Here is a 17,039-nt window from a genome sequence, read left to right as displayed (position 1 = left end):
CTTGCAAGGGATGCTGCACTTTGGGCACCATCCTTACTGCAGGGGTGCAACATTTCGGGAAGCATCCCTGCCCAGGGGTGAAGAATTTTGGGGAGCATCCCAGGGACTCTGGGGAACAATCCTCTTGCCAGGGATGCCACATTTTGGGGAGCATCCCTACCTAGAAATGCAGAATTTGGGGCAGCACCTCAAATTCTCACTCCCCACGAGGCCCTCAGCCCCTGCCACAGGCGGTTTGGCCCCGATTCCCGACAATCCCGAATTCCTGCCCTCCGGAGCAGCCTGGCACAAAGGCTCATTGTGGGAGCGCCTTTCAAGCGAGGCCAGGGAACGGCCGCACTCCCGGGAGCGGGGAAAGGCCGCTGGAAGAGATGGAAAGTTGCTGTTGGATGAGGTTCAGAGGCCGGGGCTCGGCAGGAGGGAACCGGGGGAGGAAAGCAAACAGCGGAAAGTGCTGACTCCGAAAGGCAACCCCGGCATCCCACGGCAGCACCTCTGGCGCGGCCAGCCCAGGAGGAGGAATGGGCACCAAAAGTGTCCCCGTGCCTGCCAGCAGCCCTAAATCTCCGTTTGCTTAGTCTAATGTGCTTGCTGTGCCCGGGAACCATCAGTGGGATGCGTGGAAGGGTGTGCACATCCCGCATGGAATCACAGAATGGTTTGGCTTGGAAGGGGTCTTCAAGATCATCCAGAAACATCACCCAGGAAGGAGCCAAGCTGTTCCCCTGCTGCTCAGTGCCCCATCCTCCTCCTTCCACATCTCCCTCTGCATCCCTCTACTGCCACCCCTTAAATTCATCCTTCTTTTTCACCGCCTCCCTCCACCTCCCTGGGATCTCAGGGATTTCCAGAGAGCCTTTCCCTCACTTCAGCCTTCAGTAATTCCTGTTCCTGTTTCAACCTCGATGTCCCCAAACACCAGTTTCAATGTTTCATTTCAAAGCACCGACCTCAAATATCCCTTTTCTCACTGGTCTCTACTTGGAGCAGGAGCTCATGGAGTTTCCAGCTGTTCTTGAGCTCAGAAACCCCCTTCAGGATCCTCCTGTTCTGCTGTGCTGTGCTGGATAATCACAAGCTGGAGTCTGGGAAAACCTTTCTGCCTGTTCTGGCTCTGTTGAATCCCACACCTGAGGAGCCACACAGCAGCACCCGGGGCCGACACACCGGGAAAATCCTCCTCCAGGTGCCACTCCACACACAGGCAGGATTTTCTTGCTGGGGAGGACATCACTCCCAGCAAACCCCTTTCTCTCAGCCCAATTCTATCATAAAGCTCATTTATTCCATGATTTTACAAAATGGTTTGACTTAATGGTCTTGCAGCAACCTGAATTCCAACCTGAGTAATTCTATTATTCCAAATTCCCATGTTTTGATTTTATTAACAGCTTGGTTGCAGGATGTTGCAAAGGGGATGGATTTTGGGATAGCAGAGCTGTGGCTATGATGGTTTTTTCCGTGGGAAAAGGTCTGGCTCCCTCCCCAAATTCCACTTCCCCATCCCAAGTCCGTGGCACGGAGACCGTCGGGAAAAGGAGGTGTGGGGACAGGGCAGGGACATCAAGGGGACATTTGCTCCGTGTGCCTCCCTCCCCCCCGTGCTTCCTCTGGGAGGGCAGGGCGGTTAATGGGGTTAGTAATTAACTCGGGGCCGTTAATGGGCATCACTTCCCGCGGAGCTCCATGTGCTCCGGGGACTGCCCCGGCCCGTGGGTGTTTTTAGTGGTGAGCGGCTGCAATCCCTGGGGAATGCGGGGTTCTGCAAGGAGCGAAAATCCCCGAGAGCTGGGGCACCTTCACCCCTTTGGGGTTCGGCTGCTCCCTCAGCCAGAGCCTCGGCAGCGGCTGCCTTTGGAAGCGGCGCTGGGAAAGGAGCAGAAAGGAGCCGCTGGATGTTTATTTTCCCGGGACAGCCGAGCACGAGCCCCGGCGGCTCCCGCTGGGATGAAAAAGCCGCGTCAGGATCAAGGGGAAAGGCGAGCCCGGCTCCCGCCCGGAGCTCTGCGGCCCCAGGGAAGGACGGAGCGGGCTGGGCGCCGTCCCAGGGCTCTCCCCTCCGAAGGCAGGGATGGCCTGAGCCTCGGGAATGCAGCGATGAGCCGGGACCACGCCCCGGCTGCCGTGAGGACCACCAGGATTCTCCACCCTCATCCTTCGGTGTCCCGGGATGTCGTTCCCCGCATGGCTACAAGTTGTTGTAAATGGAGAGAATTCCTTATCCTGGATCCGCCCGTTGCATCCCCCCGTGACTTGTCCACTCTTCCTGGTATCCAACAAACCCGAGCGTCACATTCCTGAGCAATGGGTCTGATCCATTGTTTCGTGCTGACTCAGTCAATCCAGCGTCACTGGTGTCCCTTGGGAACTTCCCATCACGCAGATTCTTATGGATAAGCATCAGCTCGTGGTCCATGAACGTCCCCCAGATGCTGGATTCATTAATCACCACTTCCAGAGGCTCAGGCTCCAATCGAGCCCCTTGCAATTGGGGACAGTGCAGTTTTCCTCCTTAGCTTGATGAGGACAAGGAAACACCAGAGCCAGTATAAAATTCCCTGGAAAAAAAGCATCCCAACTCCTGTGCAGGTTTGGGAGTTGGAATCATTGTGAGTCCTTCCAACCCAGGATATTCCATAATGGATTCAAAACGTGTTCGTTTTCCAGGATCTGAAGCAAAATGGTGAAGGATTTGGAGAGTGCCGAGGTGGATTTCTCCTCCCCATGGGCACAGCCCGAGGTCTCCAGGAGGAAAGGGAATTCCCAGCACATCTTCCCGCTGGTGGCACTGAATCTGGAGACTTTGCCACACCCATTCCCTGAGATACTGCTGAGGAAAAGGCCGCTCTCAAAGCTCATTTGGGCTGGTGAACCACACATATCCCACATTCCCAGTGAGGACTTGGGATGAAAGAGGGTTTGGAAAGCCTGGAATGTGGATCCATGATCCCGAAGTAAGAGGGAGCTGGGGTAGCATCACCCCACCGTGAGCTGCAATGTCAGCCAGGCCCTCCTTTCCCATATAACCCCAGTTCCAACAACGGGGAAAATGGAGACATTGCTGGGATTTCTATGGGTTTGCATTGTTTTCCCACTTTCTGTCCCAAATCTAAAAAGGAAAGGCAAGGAATAATCACACAGACACCAGGGCGTAGGAATTATTATTCTTTTAATTTCACATGGTTTAAAATACGATATGAAATAAGGCTACAGTATATAAAAAACTCTCCAGCAAAATGATGTGCCAGCATCAGCAATTAAAACAAAACCAATCCCCTCCTTGTCTAGGAATTCAGTGGAGGAGGGATTTCATTTTTTTTTTGAATCCTTTTAAAAAAAACCAAACGGAATCAGACACAACACACGGACACACACACACATCGCTACATCTCTAAGCTACCTCAGCTCAGTTTTTTTTTTTTTTAAAAAAAGCACCTGCTTTTTTCCTTGTTGTTTTTTTTTTTTTTTAATCTCACTTTTAAACTTTTTTCCCACTTTTAAAAAATATAAATTATATGAAAATACACGTTGGAAAATAGTCGAACAGCACAATATAACAATCTCTTTTTTTTACTTCTTCTAAGTTTGTCAGCTTAAAAAAATGTGTAAAACCAAAATAAAACAAAAAATACTTCCTTTTTTATTTTGTTTTGTTTTGGTTTGGGTTTTTGTTTTGTTTTGGTTTTTTTGTGTTTTTTTTTTTTTTTTTTACTGAGGCAGTTAATTCCTGGAGATATTCCATTATAACATATATGTATACATAGATTTATCCTTTCTTTAAACCTCTTTGGAATGTAGACAACAGCTCCTGGGTGTTGCATAGACCCTACCAGGGAGCAGAACAGGCATCCCAGTTTTCCAATGTTCACAAGGAACCACCAATTGAATCTTAAAACCTCAGAGAAAACCCCTCCAAAAACTCAAAACTCAGAAGGTGGAGACGTTTTCTGCAGAATCTGGATTTACTGGTGTTTTCTGGGACTGTTTTTTGGAGGTGGTGTTGGTTTGGGAAGACAGGAAACAGTGAAATTTTACATTATTCTGTAATTTTTCCCTGTTTGGTTATTTCTCCCCCTGTATGATCATAACTGGATTGGGATGGTGGGAGTGTGGGAATAACATGGATCTCCACTTGGACACATCCCAGTGTCCAAGGATTATGGTGATCCCATAATCCCCCACATGGAGATGGAGAGGGACCATCAGCAGGAAAGTGCTTGTGGTTTTTGTCATCATTGGTGTGGGCTTTATCATTATTGGGGTGGCTTTTTATCATTATTGTTTTTTTCCCTTTGAGTTCCCAAATATCAACTGTCAAGGCCCCCAAAGCTGTTTGCCTGCAGGGCTCAGGCTCTGCCAGAGAGGCCAAGGGCACACCAACCCACATGGAAACAGCAGAAAATGAGCAGGGCACAGAAAATATCCCAAAAACTCACCCAAAACACCTGAGACATTCCAAACCAAGACAAAATGGCCCCATTTCCAACAGGATCTGTGAGGGGAAATTTGCCCCTGTGTGGAGGAAGCAGCACAGGAGCGAGTCCCAGCCCTGGCAGATCTCCATTGTCCCTTTCAAATCCATCCTTCTGGGCCAGCAGGTGGGTATTAAACAAATTTTTGTGGACTTGAAGGAGCTCAGAGGGTTCGGGTTGAGCTCATCTGGCTCAGCACAGTCCTCACCAAAGGCCAGCAATGAAAAGCAGAAGGAAAAAAGGAACCAAAGCAAAAGAAACAAAGAGAAATCTGCACACTTCCAGTGTATAAAGAGCACCCACCTCTGGGATGGCCTCTAGAATGGGAATAAAAGCAAAGGAAAATAGGAAATGATGGAGCTGACGTGTCTATGACTGTTCACAGCCTGTGAGCTGGAAGGGCAAAGGGCTGGGAGAAATTATGGAGAAACTCCAGCCAGGGACTTCTTCCAAAAGTCCAGAGCTGCTTCCCACAGCTCACCTTTCCTAACCTTTAACCATCTCCCCAAAATCACTGGGAACACACAGGCTGGGCTGGGAAACCTGGAATAAGTACAGTGGATGAGGGATGTAGGCTGGCAGGGAGATGGGGTTGCAGCCAAACCTGCAATTCCTCCTATTGTAAGGAAATTTTATCCCATTCTTTTTCAGCTGGAGCATCCAAGCAAAGCGGGGGGGGGGGAATGTCCTGGGACACGGCCCATTGCCAGGGATGTCTGGGAGTCCCTTTCTAAGGGTGGAAGGGGGATTTAAGGGACCCATGATGGGCAAGCTCAAGGCACTTTGCAGCAACCCTGAACATCCAAAAATAAAAAGCCCCTCTGCTGGGAATCCACCCCTTCCTGTTGGGATGCTCTTTAGCAGCTCCTCCCTGTGCACTCAGTGCCCTCACACTGCTCCTGGCTCCCTGTCCAGCTGCTCAGCCTTGGCTCAGGCTGGATCTGCCCCAGAGCCTCACCTGTCGAGGTCTCATCCATGATATCCCAATTTTCCTTTCCTCCCTCCAGCTTGGCCAGGCTTCCTCCATCCTCCTGCTCCCTACCTGCACGAGGAGATGAGCCCAAGTTCCACTCCTCAGTGGGCAGCGTCCCTTTCCTCCTTTGGGGTTCCCTTCACCTTCCTTCCATGCCCTTCTCTCTCTTTTCCATCCATCCCATCCTTTCCTTCGGACAACCCACAGCACCTGAGTGTAACAACCTCCATTCCTGGACTCCCCTCTGCTTCCACCCCCTTGACAGGAGCTCCCTCCTGGCCTTCCCATTTCCCCTTCAGCACCACGTCTTATAAGGACGTAGCAATTCTAGAGTTGGCTTTCCCTAAAATGACCAGTTTTAGGATACAGAGGTGCTGGGTCCCCCCAGCTCCACGGGGAAGGAGGAGAGCCCAGCACCTCTGGGCATCACCTTGGGATTGGGCTCCTCTCCAGCTCTGCCCCTGTGGGGGTTTTGTGTCTGAATATTCTGGCTATTTGACATAGATTCCTGTACTGACACCTGATCCATTGGGATCAGCAGGAATCACTCCACAGCACCTCTGGAAAGGCTCTGACCCCCTGACTCCCAGAGCTTTCCCGTAGTGCCTCTGGAATGAACTCTGTGCCCCAAAGACACACAGACACAGCTCACACAGAGGAGGGATTTTGGTAAAGTACAAAATGCTGCCTTTAAATGCAAACACCCAGGGGGGTGAAAGATTCCCTTGGGTGGCTGAATCTGCAGGGATCTGGCTTTGGGATTGCATTGGGATCTGGGAACAACCTCAGACCCTCCAGCTCCCACCAAGTGCACCCAAGGGTGGTGGGATCTTGTCTGAGCCTGCCCAGAGCACCCTGGGGAGCAGCAGGAGTGACCCCTCCAGAAAAAAAAAAACAGCTGCACGAAGGGTTTGGAGGCCAGAGGGAGCAGCTCCCCTGGGACTGATCCCACAGCCACCCCTGGTGACACCGGAATGCCACTCACAACCTGACAGGATTGGTGGGAGCAGCAGCCCAAGAGCCATAATGAGCCCATTTGCAGGGATAATTTCCTTTCTGCTGTGCCCACACATGGCAGAGCTGCTTGAAACAGGAAGGAAAAAACATTTCCCTTTGGGTTTTGAACTTTTTTCTGATTTTTCCCCTCAATTAACTTGCATATTTTCCATTTACCATATTGAAAACATGTAAATTTCTCTCTTCTCCCCTTCCCAATATTTTTTTTCTGTAAGCACCAAAGTGTTCCTTGAGCAAAAGAAGTGATTTAGGAAATGCAAAAAGTCATTTTCCATGGAAGTTTTGAGAGGATTTGTGCAGCCAGACTTAAAAAAAAAAAAAAAAAGAAGAAGGGATTTCAACCAGCATTATCAGCATAGTGTGTGGGGCTGGAAACATGAGTGGCACCCCCAGCCAGCATCAACAGGAGCCATTTTGGGGTTCATTTTCCTTCCCAACCCAGTCCCAGCATTCCAAGTCTCCAGTGGGGTCTACATAAACTAATTCCTCTTTTTTCTCTTTTTCCTCCCTGGGATAAAAGTCTCTGCTGGCAGAACAGAAACATACACACAACAATATTGCAATACTGAGACCATCTTAGAGCTTAAGACTATTTAGAAAAAAAAAACAAAACACAAATACTGGCACAAAATTTCATAAAATAAAACTTAAAAAAAATGTCTTGATCCCTCCTAGGAAAAATTCTATCTCTTGTAAAAAAGAAGACAATGGACAGAAAGGTGATGGAATAAGAACAACAGTTCTTGATTTTTTTTTCCTATATTTCCCCTCCCCAAAGCAAGAATATTCAGCCATTTTGGTTTTCCAAAAAAAGAAAGTTTAAATTCCTCAAATCCTCTAGAATATTGTCATTCCTGATCTGTCAGTTTGTGTGTGAGCAACCAAAGGGATCCATTCAACCGCATCTTTTCCTAAACAGCCAAGCATGGGGAGGGGGTTGTTGGTTTTTTTAAGTGAGCTACATTTTTCTGCCTTTATTAAAACTCAGAATTTTCCCTCAGAAAAGCCTGTCTTGGAGCTTTCAGGAAATCAACAATAAGCCCATCCATCCCAAAAGCTTTCCTCCTCTCCCCTCTCCCCTGACATCCTCAAAGCCTCAAATCTGAGTGGCCCTTGAAAAAAAAAAAAAAACGAGCAGAAGAACAGCGAAAATCGATAAAAAAAGAAACCACCAAACAAGTCCATGGGCTCTCGGCGAGGACAGCAGCATCCCCGTGTCCCTGTCACTCGTCGGCGTCGGGTTTGACGTCGAGCATGGCGTGCAGCTCCTCGGGGGTGTAGCCCAGCAGGCTCTGCAGGTCGCACACGAAGCGGTACACGTAGCGCTTCCCGGCCGTCTTGTGGATGATGTTCTTGTCATAGTAATAGCGCAGCCCACGGCTCAGCTTCTCGTAGTTCATCTTGGGCTTGTTTTTCCTCTTGCCCCATCGCCGGGCCACCTGCAGGGAGCGGGGACAGGGAGGAAAAGTCAGCCCGGCTCGGCTGGGACAACCGTGTCGATGAGGATTTTCCTCGCTGTTAAGAATAGATGCTTGGGAAAACCTCTGTGCAATGGCAGAACACGGCAGAGCATTCCATGAGGATTTATCTGGATAATTTGGTGTGCTACCTCAGATACGTCCTCACATCCCAAGGTTTCTCCTCCACCTTCTTCCAGCTCTAAACCAGATGACACCAACATGCAATGGCTCAGTGCCAGTCACTTTTGCACTTTGAGAGGCTCCAGCCACTCATGGAATTATTTGGGTTGGAAAAGCCCTCTAAGATCATGGAGTCCAACTGCTCCCCAGCACTGATCCATATCCTCAAGTGCCACACCCACACAGCTTTTAAATCCCTCCAGGGTGGGGACTCCATGGGCAGCTGTGCCAGGGCAGGACAGCTCTTTCCATGAAGAAAGGTCCTTAATATCCAACCTAAACCTCCCCTAGTGCAACTTGAGGCCACTTCCTCCTGTTCTGTAACTGGTCCTTGGTAGAAGAGACCAACTGGAAGGGGACAAAGATCCAATTTGTTCCCCAAGGCAGTTGACAGATGCCCCTCACATGTACCCAGCCTATCTGAAGATCTTTGCCTCTGCTCCTCTCCCTAAGGTGTTCCAGCTAATTCCCACCAACTTTGGGCACAAACCCCTGCTTCCAAACTGTGACTGCATCCCAATTTTCAACACACTTTCTGTTGGACTATGATTCCTTGGCTCCCCACAACATATCTAAGACCAGAAAAAAAAGGGGCTGCCCAAAGGGAGGAGGAGAGGCTTATCCACACCAGTATTTCTGAGGAATTTGGTTGTGCATTTAACTGCAGGGCACTTTACCTCATCTGGGTCTGAAAGTTTGAATTCCCAGCCATCACCCGTCCAGCTGATGAAGGATTGACAGGACTTGTCAGTGAGCAGTTCCAGCAGGAATTGCCATAGTTGGATGGGTCCACTGCCTAGGAAAACAAAGGATACACAGGATATTAATGCCAGGAAAAGCACAGCTCATTCTATCACAGAGGGGGGAGAATTCCCATCCAAAGAGTGCTCACTGAATAAAATAGAGCCTTCTCCTGTCAAAAAGAGCCACCAGCAGCCACAGGGCAGGAGCTGAGCTGGGAGTTAAACCCTACAGGTAACAGAGCTTCCTATTTGCAGGAAGAGTTGAATATTCATGTCCTGGAATGCTTCACATGGAGTTACATAAATAGGATTATTTTTCTGGCACACAAACAGGAGGAGTCACTGCCTTGGCACCGGAGCAGCACCAATCCCTCTGTGCCAAAGAGCCGCTGGCCACGGCTGAACTCCGGCAGACTCTGCTTCCCGACCTTGACTCTTTGCTCTGTGCTGCTGATCGAGATAAGGGGGACCCAAGTACGAGAATTCCTTGGCCTCCTTCCAGGGCGTGTTGCTGCAGGAATGGGCTCCGCCAGCTTGTGGGGAGGGTGGGGGCACACAGAGCTCCCCTGCCCAGGATCTCCTCATTGCCACCTTGGCACAGCCTCAGCAAATCCATAAGGAACCTCCCTGTGGTTGCTGCTCCCCTGACCCAGCTGGAGAGGCACGAGGTGATGTGGAGCATCCCACGCCATGGGCATTCCACCTCTCCTTCCATACCTGGTCTCCATCTCCCTCCCATCGCTCATTTTGGCCATCACAAATTTGTCCCAGTGCACCGAGTGAGAGCCTGAGGCTGGGTTTGGCTGGAGTCATGGAGAAGTTTTGAAATACTCTCTTCCTTGGGCTTGTGTCTAAATCCAAGGTAGAGGAGAAGCCCTGGAGCTAAAATCTCTTTGATGAACAAATTCCAAGTACTGCACTTAGCTGTGGGCAAGGTGTTTTGGGAGAGACCCTGCCACGGTTTAAACCCAGCTTGAAATAGATCATCAATAATGACAATAATTATAACGAGACAGCCAGAAGAGAGAGGAAATGACATCCCACAGGGAATTGCACAGAATGGATTAGCTGGGGTAATCCCAGTGCTGACAGCACTGAGCAAAGCTTCAAGCAGGGAAAAAAATGAGTTATGGGCTCAGAAAAAGGGATGGAGCCCAGCCTGTTTCCAGGAATGACAATGGATGCTGTCCGAGCTGTGGCTGTGGAATAATCCATGGAGGGAAGGGAGGGCTGCTCTCCTTCTCCACAAAGTTTAAAATTACTCAAAAGCTGCTGGGGAGGAGGAAATGAGAGAGCTGGCTCCAGAAATCACCGTGTCCCATCCAGCCCTTCCCAAATTGTTTCCCTCCTGTTATCCCTGTGGAAGTTCTCCAGGGTTTTGTCGGCGCCAAGCTTGGGGGTTATCACAGCCACAGGCAGGGCAAGGCAGGGAGCTCCCGGCTCGTTCTGCTGGAAATGGGAAAGGACTCGGCGGGGAAAGGCTCCAGCCCGTCGCTCCTCTGGAGCTTGCCAAGATATTGACTCCACAACTGCGCTCTCCAGTAGGGATGGAGCTGGGTTATCCACGCCAAACTGAGGGAGGAAATTTAGATGACACCTCCTCTTGTTGAAAAGGAAGAGTGAAAAGCCTGGCCTGAAGTGCCTCCACATCTCCAGGCTCAGGCCCATTTATGGCAATGAGCTCTAAATGCAGAGAGAACACTGGGGAAAAGGTTTAGTGGCTGCCTGAGGTCTTCCACAGGTGAATTCCCAAGGGGATGCATTCTCTTGAACCATCTGACCTTACACCAACTCCCCACCCACAGCCAGGGACCATCCAACACCCAAACCAAGTCAACAGAGACACAGCCCAAGGAGTCCAAAGCCAGGTCCATCCCCTCCCATTGACTTCTCTCCTGCCCAGCTGAAGAATAAGGATTTTTAGTTGATTCCTTCCCCAAAATAAGAGGGATGGAAATTCATCACCTGGGTGGAATTCCATCACCTGGGTGCTGGGTTCTTGAGTGAGGAACCCTCAAAATGCTCCTGGGCCATCCTGGCTCTGCAGGATTTTTGGAGGTTCCAGCCTCACTAACCCTGAGCCAATGGCTAGTGCCATTCCTGTTTGGTTGCCAGCTGGCAGGGAGAGGTGTTGGGAAACCCAGGAATTCTTGTCCTCTCTCCAGCAAGCAAGGTAGGGCTCCTGCCAGTGCCCCCAGTGCTGCTCTGCTGGGTATTTCGGGATTTCCAAGGAACTGGTGTCATCCTTGGAACAGGGATTCCCAAGGTCTATTCCGAGCTGCCTGCCCGAATTCCTCTCCATGGACAGGCAATTATGTGAGGAATGTGTTTGTGCAGGGCTCCAGGCATGTCCCAGCTCCTGTAAACACCCCCTCCCTGCCCTAGGGGAAGGCAGCCAAGCCTGGCAGATGTGGCACCACTCTGAGATGGCAGCAAGGTGGCAGGAGCCAAACCTCAGCACATGCCCAGGCCTGTGCCCCAAATCAGCGCTGGCAGGGAGGAGAACACAGCAGGGACCAGTGCTGGAGGCCAGGGCATCTGCATCATCTGCTGCAGCTGGAATTAGTGCTGGGAGGGGGATCTTCACAAAGGAGCCACTCTGCAGTCAGCAAAGAGCAGGGAGTACCTTCCCATGGGATTTCAAGGTGGTTCATGCAGTAATGCCACTCCCCTCGATGTCACAGAGCAAGCAGGAAGCTCCCAGACTTTTCCCTGCACCCCAAACCTCATCCACAGGAGCTGGGACCAGTGCCCATTTTCCATCCCTTCTGCTCCAACCCTTTCCCTCATCCCAGCCAGGGCTGGAAATCCCCATCAGGATGCCAGGTTGGGATCACTCCATGGTACAAGCACACACAGCCAGGCTGTCCCAAGGCCAGTGGGTACATCCCACTACAGGATCTGCTGCCTTGGTTATCCCAAAACAACCACCTGTTCCCACAGCCTGGTTTGGGATGCAGCTCCAAGCGTGAGATAGAGGGGCACAAGGCAGCTTTTATGGCATTGCTCCCTCCACACACATCCAGGGGCTTCCCAGAGCAGACCCAGGCCTGGCTGGGGAATGGGGGCAGCCCCTGCTCCACAAAAGACAAGGGGAGAACTCAGAGGGGTGGGGGTGTCCTCCCACCCTGCCGTGACCTCCTGCACCCATGGAGCTGCTAAAAATAGTGCCCACAATAGGGGCCCTGTCTGGCCTTGGTGGCACTGAACAGGGTCCTTCAGCAGGGACTGTCACACCACAGGAATGCTGCAGCGTCAGGAGGAAAATATTCCTCTTGAGCTGGAATTGTGGGAACTGGGAACTGCTGCCCAAGCAGGGCTTCCTCAGCACCAAGCCCTCATGGTGTCCCCAGAGCAAAGGATTTGGTGCCATGCCATCCCTGTGCCATCCTTCCTTGGTCAGCACAGGTTCCCCACCTCCTTCCCAACCACTGGGACATCAAACCCTTCTGGATGGGGCTGTTCCAGTGGCACGGTGATGGTGGCACCATCCAGGGAGGGTACAACCGCAGCCCCGTCATCTCTCTTGGGATGGTTTTACACACCTGCCCCTCCCAACGGACTCTGTTTTGTTTCCCTTGGTTCAAACAAGACGAGAAGACAAAAAACCCCACCTGCCAACCCCCCAGTGGGGCACCTTTGCCTGGCACTCTGCAGTTTGTGGTTCCAACCCCACAGGACAATCAGCCCTGGCAACGTCTCCAAAACAGCCCCTGCCTCACTCACCTGCCCACCCTGCCCACCTTGTTTGATGGCTCCACGGTCCCCAGATCCCCCAAAGAGTTGGGAGTGCTGGTCCCCATCACTCCCTTGTCAGACCAGCTCCTGCCCAGGGTGGTGCAGGCATCAGACACTGCAAAGTGGTAGAGCTTGGATGGAGGCATCTCCAAAGAACAGGCGTGAAAAATCAGGAAAGGAGCCAGGAAGCCCCTTCCTTAGTAAGCAACATGGCCATGATTACAGAGAGCAGCCAGGGGCCACTCCAGGCCAGAGCTGCTTCTGTGCTGCAACTCCTCTGCTCTCAGGAAGGTGGTGTTGGGAGGATTGATAGAACCAGTTGCACAGAATCTCATGAGTGGGAAGAGATCCACACAGATCATTGACTCCAACTCCTGGCCCTGCACAGGATAACCCCAAGAACTCACCCTGTATCTGAGCTCAGGGGCTGACTCCAAAGGCTCTTGGCAAAGCTCCAGGGCTTTTGTGAGCTGCACATCCCCCCAGAGGTGGTTCTGCAGGCCACAAGCTGCTGAGAACACAGGCAGAGACAGGTGTCGCTGGAAGAGACATAGGCAGAGCTGCTGCCCCCCCACCACCTGCCCTGGGCTGGAGGAGCCCTGGGGAGAGCTGAGTTCTGCCACGGTTGGGCAGTGACACGTGAGACTGGGTTTGCTCTCGTTTGCACGTCTGGCAGGTGGGGCAGGAGCCACTGAACCAACCTCGATCCCACCCTGGGGAGACCAGAAGGGCACTGAGCCCTTTGGTCCCTGACTGAGGCAAAAGTGGGCAGGAGCTGCTGGGGCATCACCCTGAAGCCACCTGCAAGGGCAGGTGAAGGGCATGAGGCAGGAGGATCAGGACACCAGCATCCCCTGCATCCCAGCAGGGCCAGAGAAGCTGCTGTGCTGCTGTGCACAGAAGGGGGTGCCTGCAGTCCCAGACTCCTGTGCCCCAGCTGCAGATGCCCACAGGGATGCTCTGCTCCAGCAGTGCAGGGGGGATGTTGCTGCTTCAAGGGATGCTGCTGCACAAGCTGGGGAAAGCAAGCACAGCCAGACCACTGGAGTGCAGCAGAAAAGGGGACAGGAAGGCAGCTGCTGGCAGATTTTTGGATGCTGATGACCACAGCACAGGGGGTTTTCACCTATGGAGGCTTCAGAGCAGCAGCACGGCACCAGGGGGAGGGGCAGCAGCACCTGAGCTGTCCTGAAAGAGACCCACTTTCCTTGGCACCGCCTTGACTTCCTTGCAAAACAGCAGCTGTGCTTTCACTGCTGGGTCACAGATAAGCATCGCTCACAAACAGAGGCTGGGGAGGCTTCAGGCTCTGCAGCACAGCCAGCTGACACACTGCACGGGGGCTGACAGGCACATCTGGGCCCCATGGCACAGTCCTGTGGGTTCTGATAGCAAGGTCTGGCCTGGGCAGGTCCAGCTTGGTGGAGAGAGTGCTCTGGGTGGGATAACATCTGTGAAGGAGGCTGTTCCTGCACTGCCTCCCGAATTCTTCATGCCCAGCAGGATAAAGAGGATTCCATGCTCTGAGAGGGACACTCAGGTCATGGGTGACATCAGCTGGAAGGGATATTAACTCTTTAACTGCTGGCACTAGCTTTAAAGGGTTCAGTAGCACCCATACAAACCCAGCCTTGCATCTGTGGGATCAGGACTTGGTGTGCACTCACCTCAGCTCACCTCTCCCATCCTTCTTTCCTTCCCTCCCCTCTGGAACACGAAGGGATGGCCCTGCTGCATGCTCAGTGATGTGGAGCAGTAGCTCTGGGCCACGGCAACACTGACACCATGGATGGAAAGTCCCAGGGTGTCAGTCCTGCCCACCACAGAGCAAACAAACCCCAGAACTTGGCTGCCAAACCACACTGCTGCTCAAGGGAACCCAAAACCAGCTCACTGCTGAACGGCCATGGCGAGCCAGCAAGGCCTGAGCCTCCTGTGCACAGGCTGCAAACACCAACACAGGGCACAGAGATCCAGCTGCGTTTATCCACGTGGTGCCAGGGCTCCTGCAGGAGCCGGCCTGGGAATCATCAGAGGCTGCAGGATCCAGCTACGGCACAGCCCCAGGGGATGTGAAGGCAGAGCTGAGCTCAGGCATTGGAGGGATCTCTGCCCACTCACACCAAACACGGCTCTGCTGCTGAACCAGGGAGCTTAGACTGAGCTCAGTTGAGCCAGCATGAGGTTTAGCAGTGAACACACATCCTGAGCCATCCCTTGTCTGGATTTCATGGATGGCCTCTATGTCACCGCAAAGAAAACAAAATCTGGCTTAATGTGGAATCAGAGAATCTCCTGAGCTGGAGATCCACCAGGATCATCCGGTCCAGCCCCTGTCCCTGCACAGACACCCCAACAATCCCCCCCTGTCCATCCCTGGCAGTGCTGTCCAAAGGCTCCTGCAGCTCTGGCAGCCTCAGGGCCGGGACCATTCCCTGGGGAGCCTGGGCAGTGCCAGCACCCTCTGGGGGAAGAACCTTTGCATGATGTCTAACTTAAACCTCCCCTGACACAGCTCCAGCTGTTCCATCAGACCAAATTCAAGCTGGGCAAGCTTTGAGTGAGCTCCAAACCCAGGGGTCTAGGGCTGGCCCTCCCTGCAGCAATGGAAACTGAAGTTCACCAACTCCTGAGCAATTACATTTCTCCTTAAAAAAAAAAAAAAAAAAAGAAAAAAAAAGATAAGAAAATTGCATCAACCTCTCTGTGAGCAACCATGGTAACTTGTTAAAATAGGTCAAGATGTGGGGGCAGATAAGGCAGCTCTGAGAGGCTGCTCAGAGCTGGGTGAAGAACACATCAAACGCAAATGGAGCTTCCGTCAAAATGCACCTTCTCACCCCAAAACAGGCCTCTGGGGCAGATACCATCAGAGATGTGCTGGGGCCGCCTCCCTGGGCACCACAGAAACAGGGCCTGCTAACAGAACCTGAACAAGATTGTCAGGTTTTTAAAGTCAGCACAGAAAGCTCTGGGGATGAGGGATGCCATGTCCCTCTTCACGCTGCCAGGTCCAGCTGGGTGCTGGGTGCCAGGCGTGTCCTTGAGTGGGAAATCGAACCCCAGGCTCTTGGCGTTCTGGGCTCCTGGGCCGGCAGAGTCCTGCTCTGCTCCTTGGGAGGCTCCACCTCCACAGCACAGCCACAAGCAGGGCCCAGGCTCTGAGTTCTCCGCTCTGGCTGCCAGACAGCACTTCCTCCTCTGAGTAAAGTAAGAGTAAAACACAAAAAAGGCCTGAGCTCTGCCTGAGTCCCCACTCTGAGCTCAGCTGGCCCGGGCCAGACCTCCAGCACTTCTCAGTGGGCAGCCTGATTGGGTTTTTTTGCACTGACACAAGCCCAGAGAGTGGAGAATGCCCAGTTCTCCTCCAGTTTGAAACCCAACACATTCTACTCACTCTGCCCAGGACCTGCTCTCACAGCAACCCAGCTCCGGCCCCCTTTGCTTGGAAAACCCAGTGCTGAAGGTCCAGGGGCTTTCAAAGGGCTCAGAGGACATCTCTGGAGTCACTACCTGCCAGGATCACCTGTCCAGGGACCTTTCCCAATGGCAAAAGCTGGCTCTGCTGCCTTGAGCACTGCATATTGCTCAAGCAGCCTATGGAACAGTCAAACAGAGCTCCAGCTCGAACATTGCCTAGTGATTCCAGATTTTCCTCTCCACATTTAAAGCTTCTCAAGTGAAGCAATGAAAAAATAAATAAAAAGTCAGGCATTCCCACTTATTGATCCCACCAAAGTGCCTGGGCCAAGGGATTCTCTTCCCAGCTCCAAGAGGGGTTGGAAATGAGGTGAGGGAAAATGTTGCACAGAGCAAAGCAATTGGAATTGTGCTCTGGCATTGCATGAACCCAAGACTCCCCTTCCCAAAGGCACTGCTCCAAGGACAGCCTTTGGGGTGCTAATATTCCTTGGAAAAACAGGAATATTAAATATAAAAACAGGGGCCAGCTGCTGACTTCAGCTCCTTGCCTCTCTCCAGGGGTGGTTCTTTTGCACTCTTCCCTGAGCTACAGCAACATGGAGAGAAATATCCATCTTGGAAAAGAAGGTTCCTGATTTTGCCAGCACCTCAGTGCCTCAGTTTCCCCAGCTGTTCAAATACATCTCAGGCTCCTGCACACCCAAAGCACTTCCAGGTGCTGTAGGGAAAGGCATTGTCAGGAGAAAATAGGAATAAAAATAGGAATAAAAACAGCAACTTGTGCTCAGCGCTCTCTTTTCTCAGGAACATCGACTTGCATGGCACAGCAGAGAATGAGCCCTAGAATTCCTCCTCTCCCTCCCCACCACACCCCCAAGTCCCAGTCCACTCAGGAATGCAGAGCACACTCATATTTTGTATGAACTTGGTACAGTCTCAGCAGGCAGGGCTGAGTTCTCTTTCTAACTAAAGCTGTAGCAACAAGCCACTTCCTTTTTTACACTCCTAAAATTATCTCCCCACCTCTCCTCCC

At 52.0% G+C, this 17,039-nt stretch overlaps 1 protein-coding gene across 5 annotated transcripts in view; it reads right to left on the bottom strand.

The window, feature by feature from the left end:
• Nucleotides 1-7,182: 7,182 nt before the first annotated feature.
• Nucleotides 7,183-17,039, bottom strand: part of ETS1 (ETS proto-oncogene 1, transcription factor) — a 72,033-nt gene continuing 62,176 nt past the window's right edge. For all 5 annotated transcript variants that reach the window (XM_062508532.1, XM_062508531.1, XM_062508533.1 and 2 more), the window contains 2 exons: nucleotides 8,780-8,898; nucleotides 7,183-7,901 (listed from right to left, as the gene is read on the bottom strand). In XM_062508532.1, the coding sequence (XP_062364516.1) occupies nucleotides 7,686-7,901; nucleotides 8,780-8,898 (335 nt within the window). In that variant the 3' untranslated portion in view covers nucleotides 7,183-7,685. The remainder of the gene's footprint in view (nucleotides 7,902-8,779; nucleotides 8,899-17,039) is intronic.

The sequence above is a fragment of the Cinclus cinclus genome, chromosome 25 (genome assembly GCF_963662255.1).
Source record: "Cinclus cinclus chromosome 25, bCinCin1.1, whole genome shotgun sequence".
Lineage (NCBI taxonomy): Eukaryota > Metazoa > Chordata > Aves > Passeriformes > Cinclidae > Cinclus > Cinclus cinclus.
Note: the sequence above shows the minus strand (reverse complement) of the source record. Positions and strands in the feature narration are given on the sequence as shown.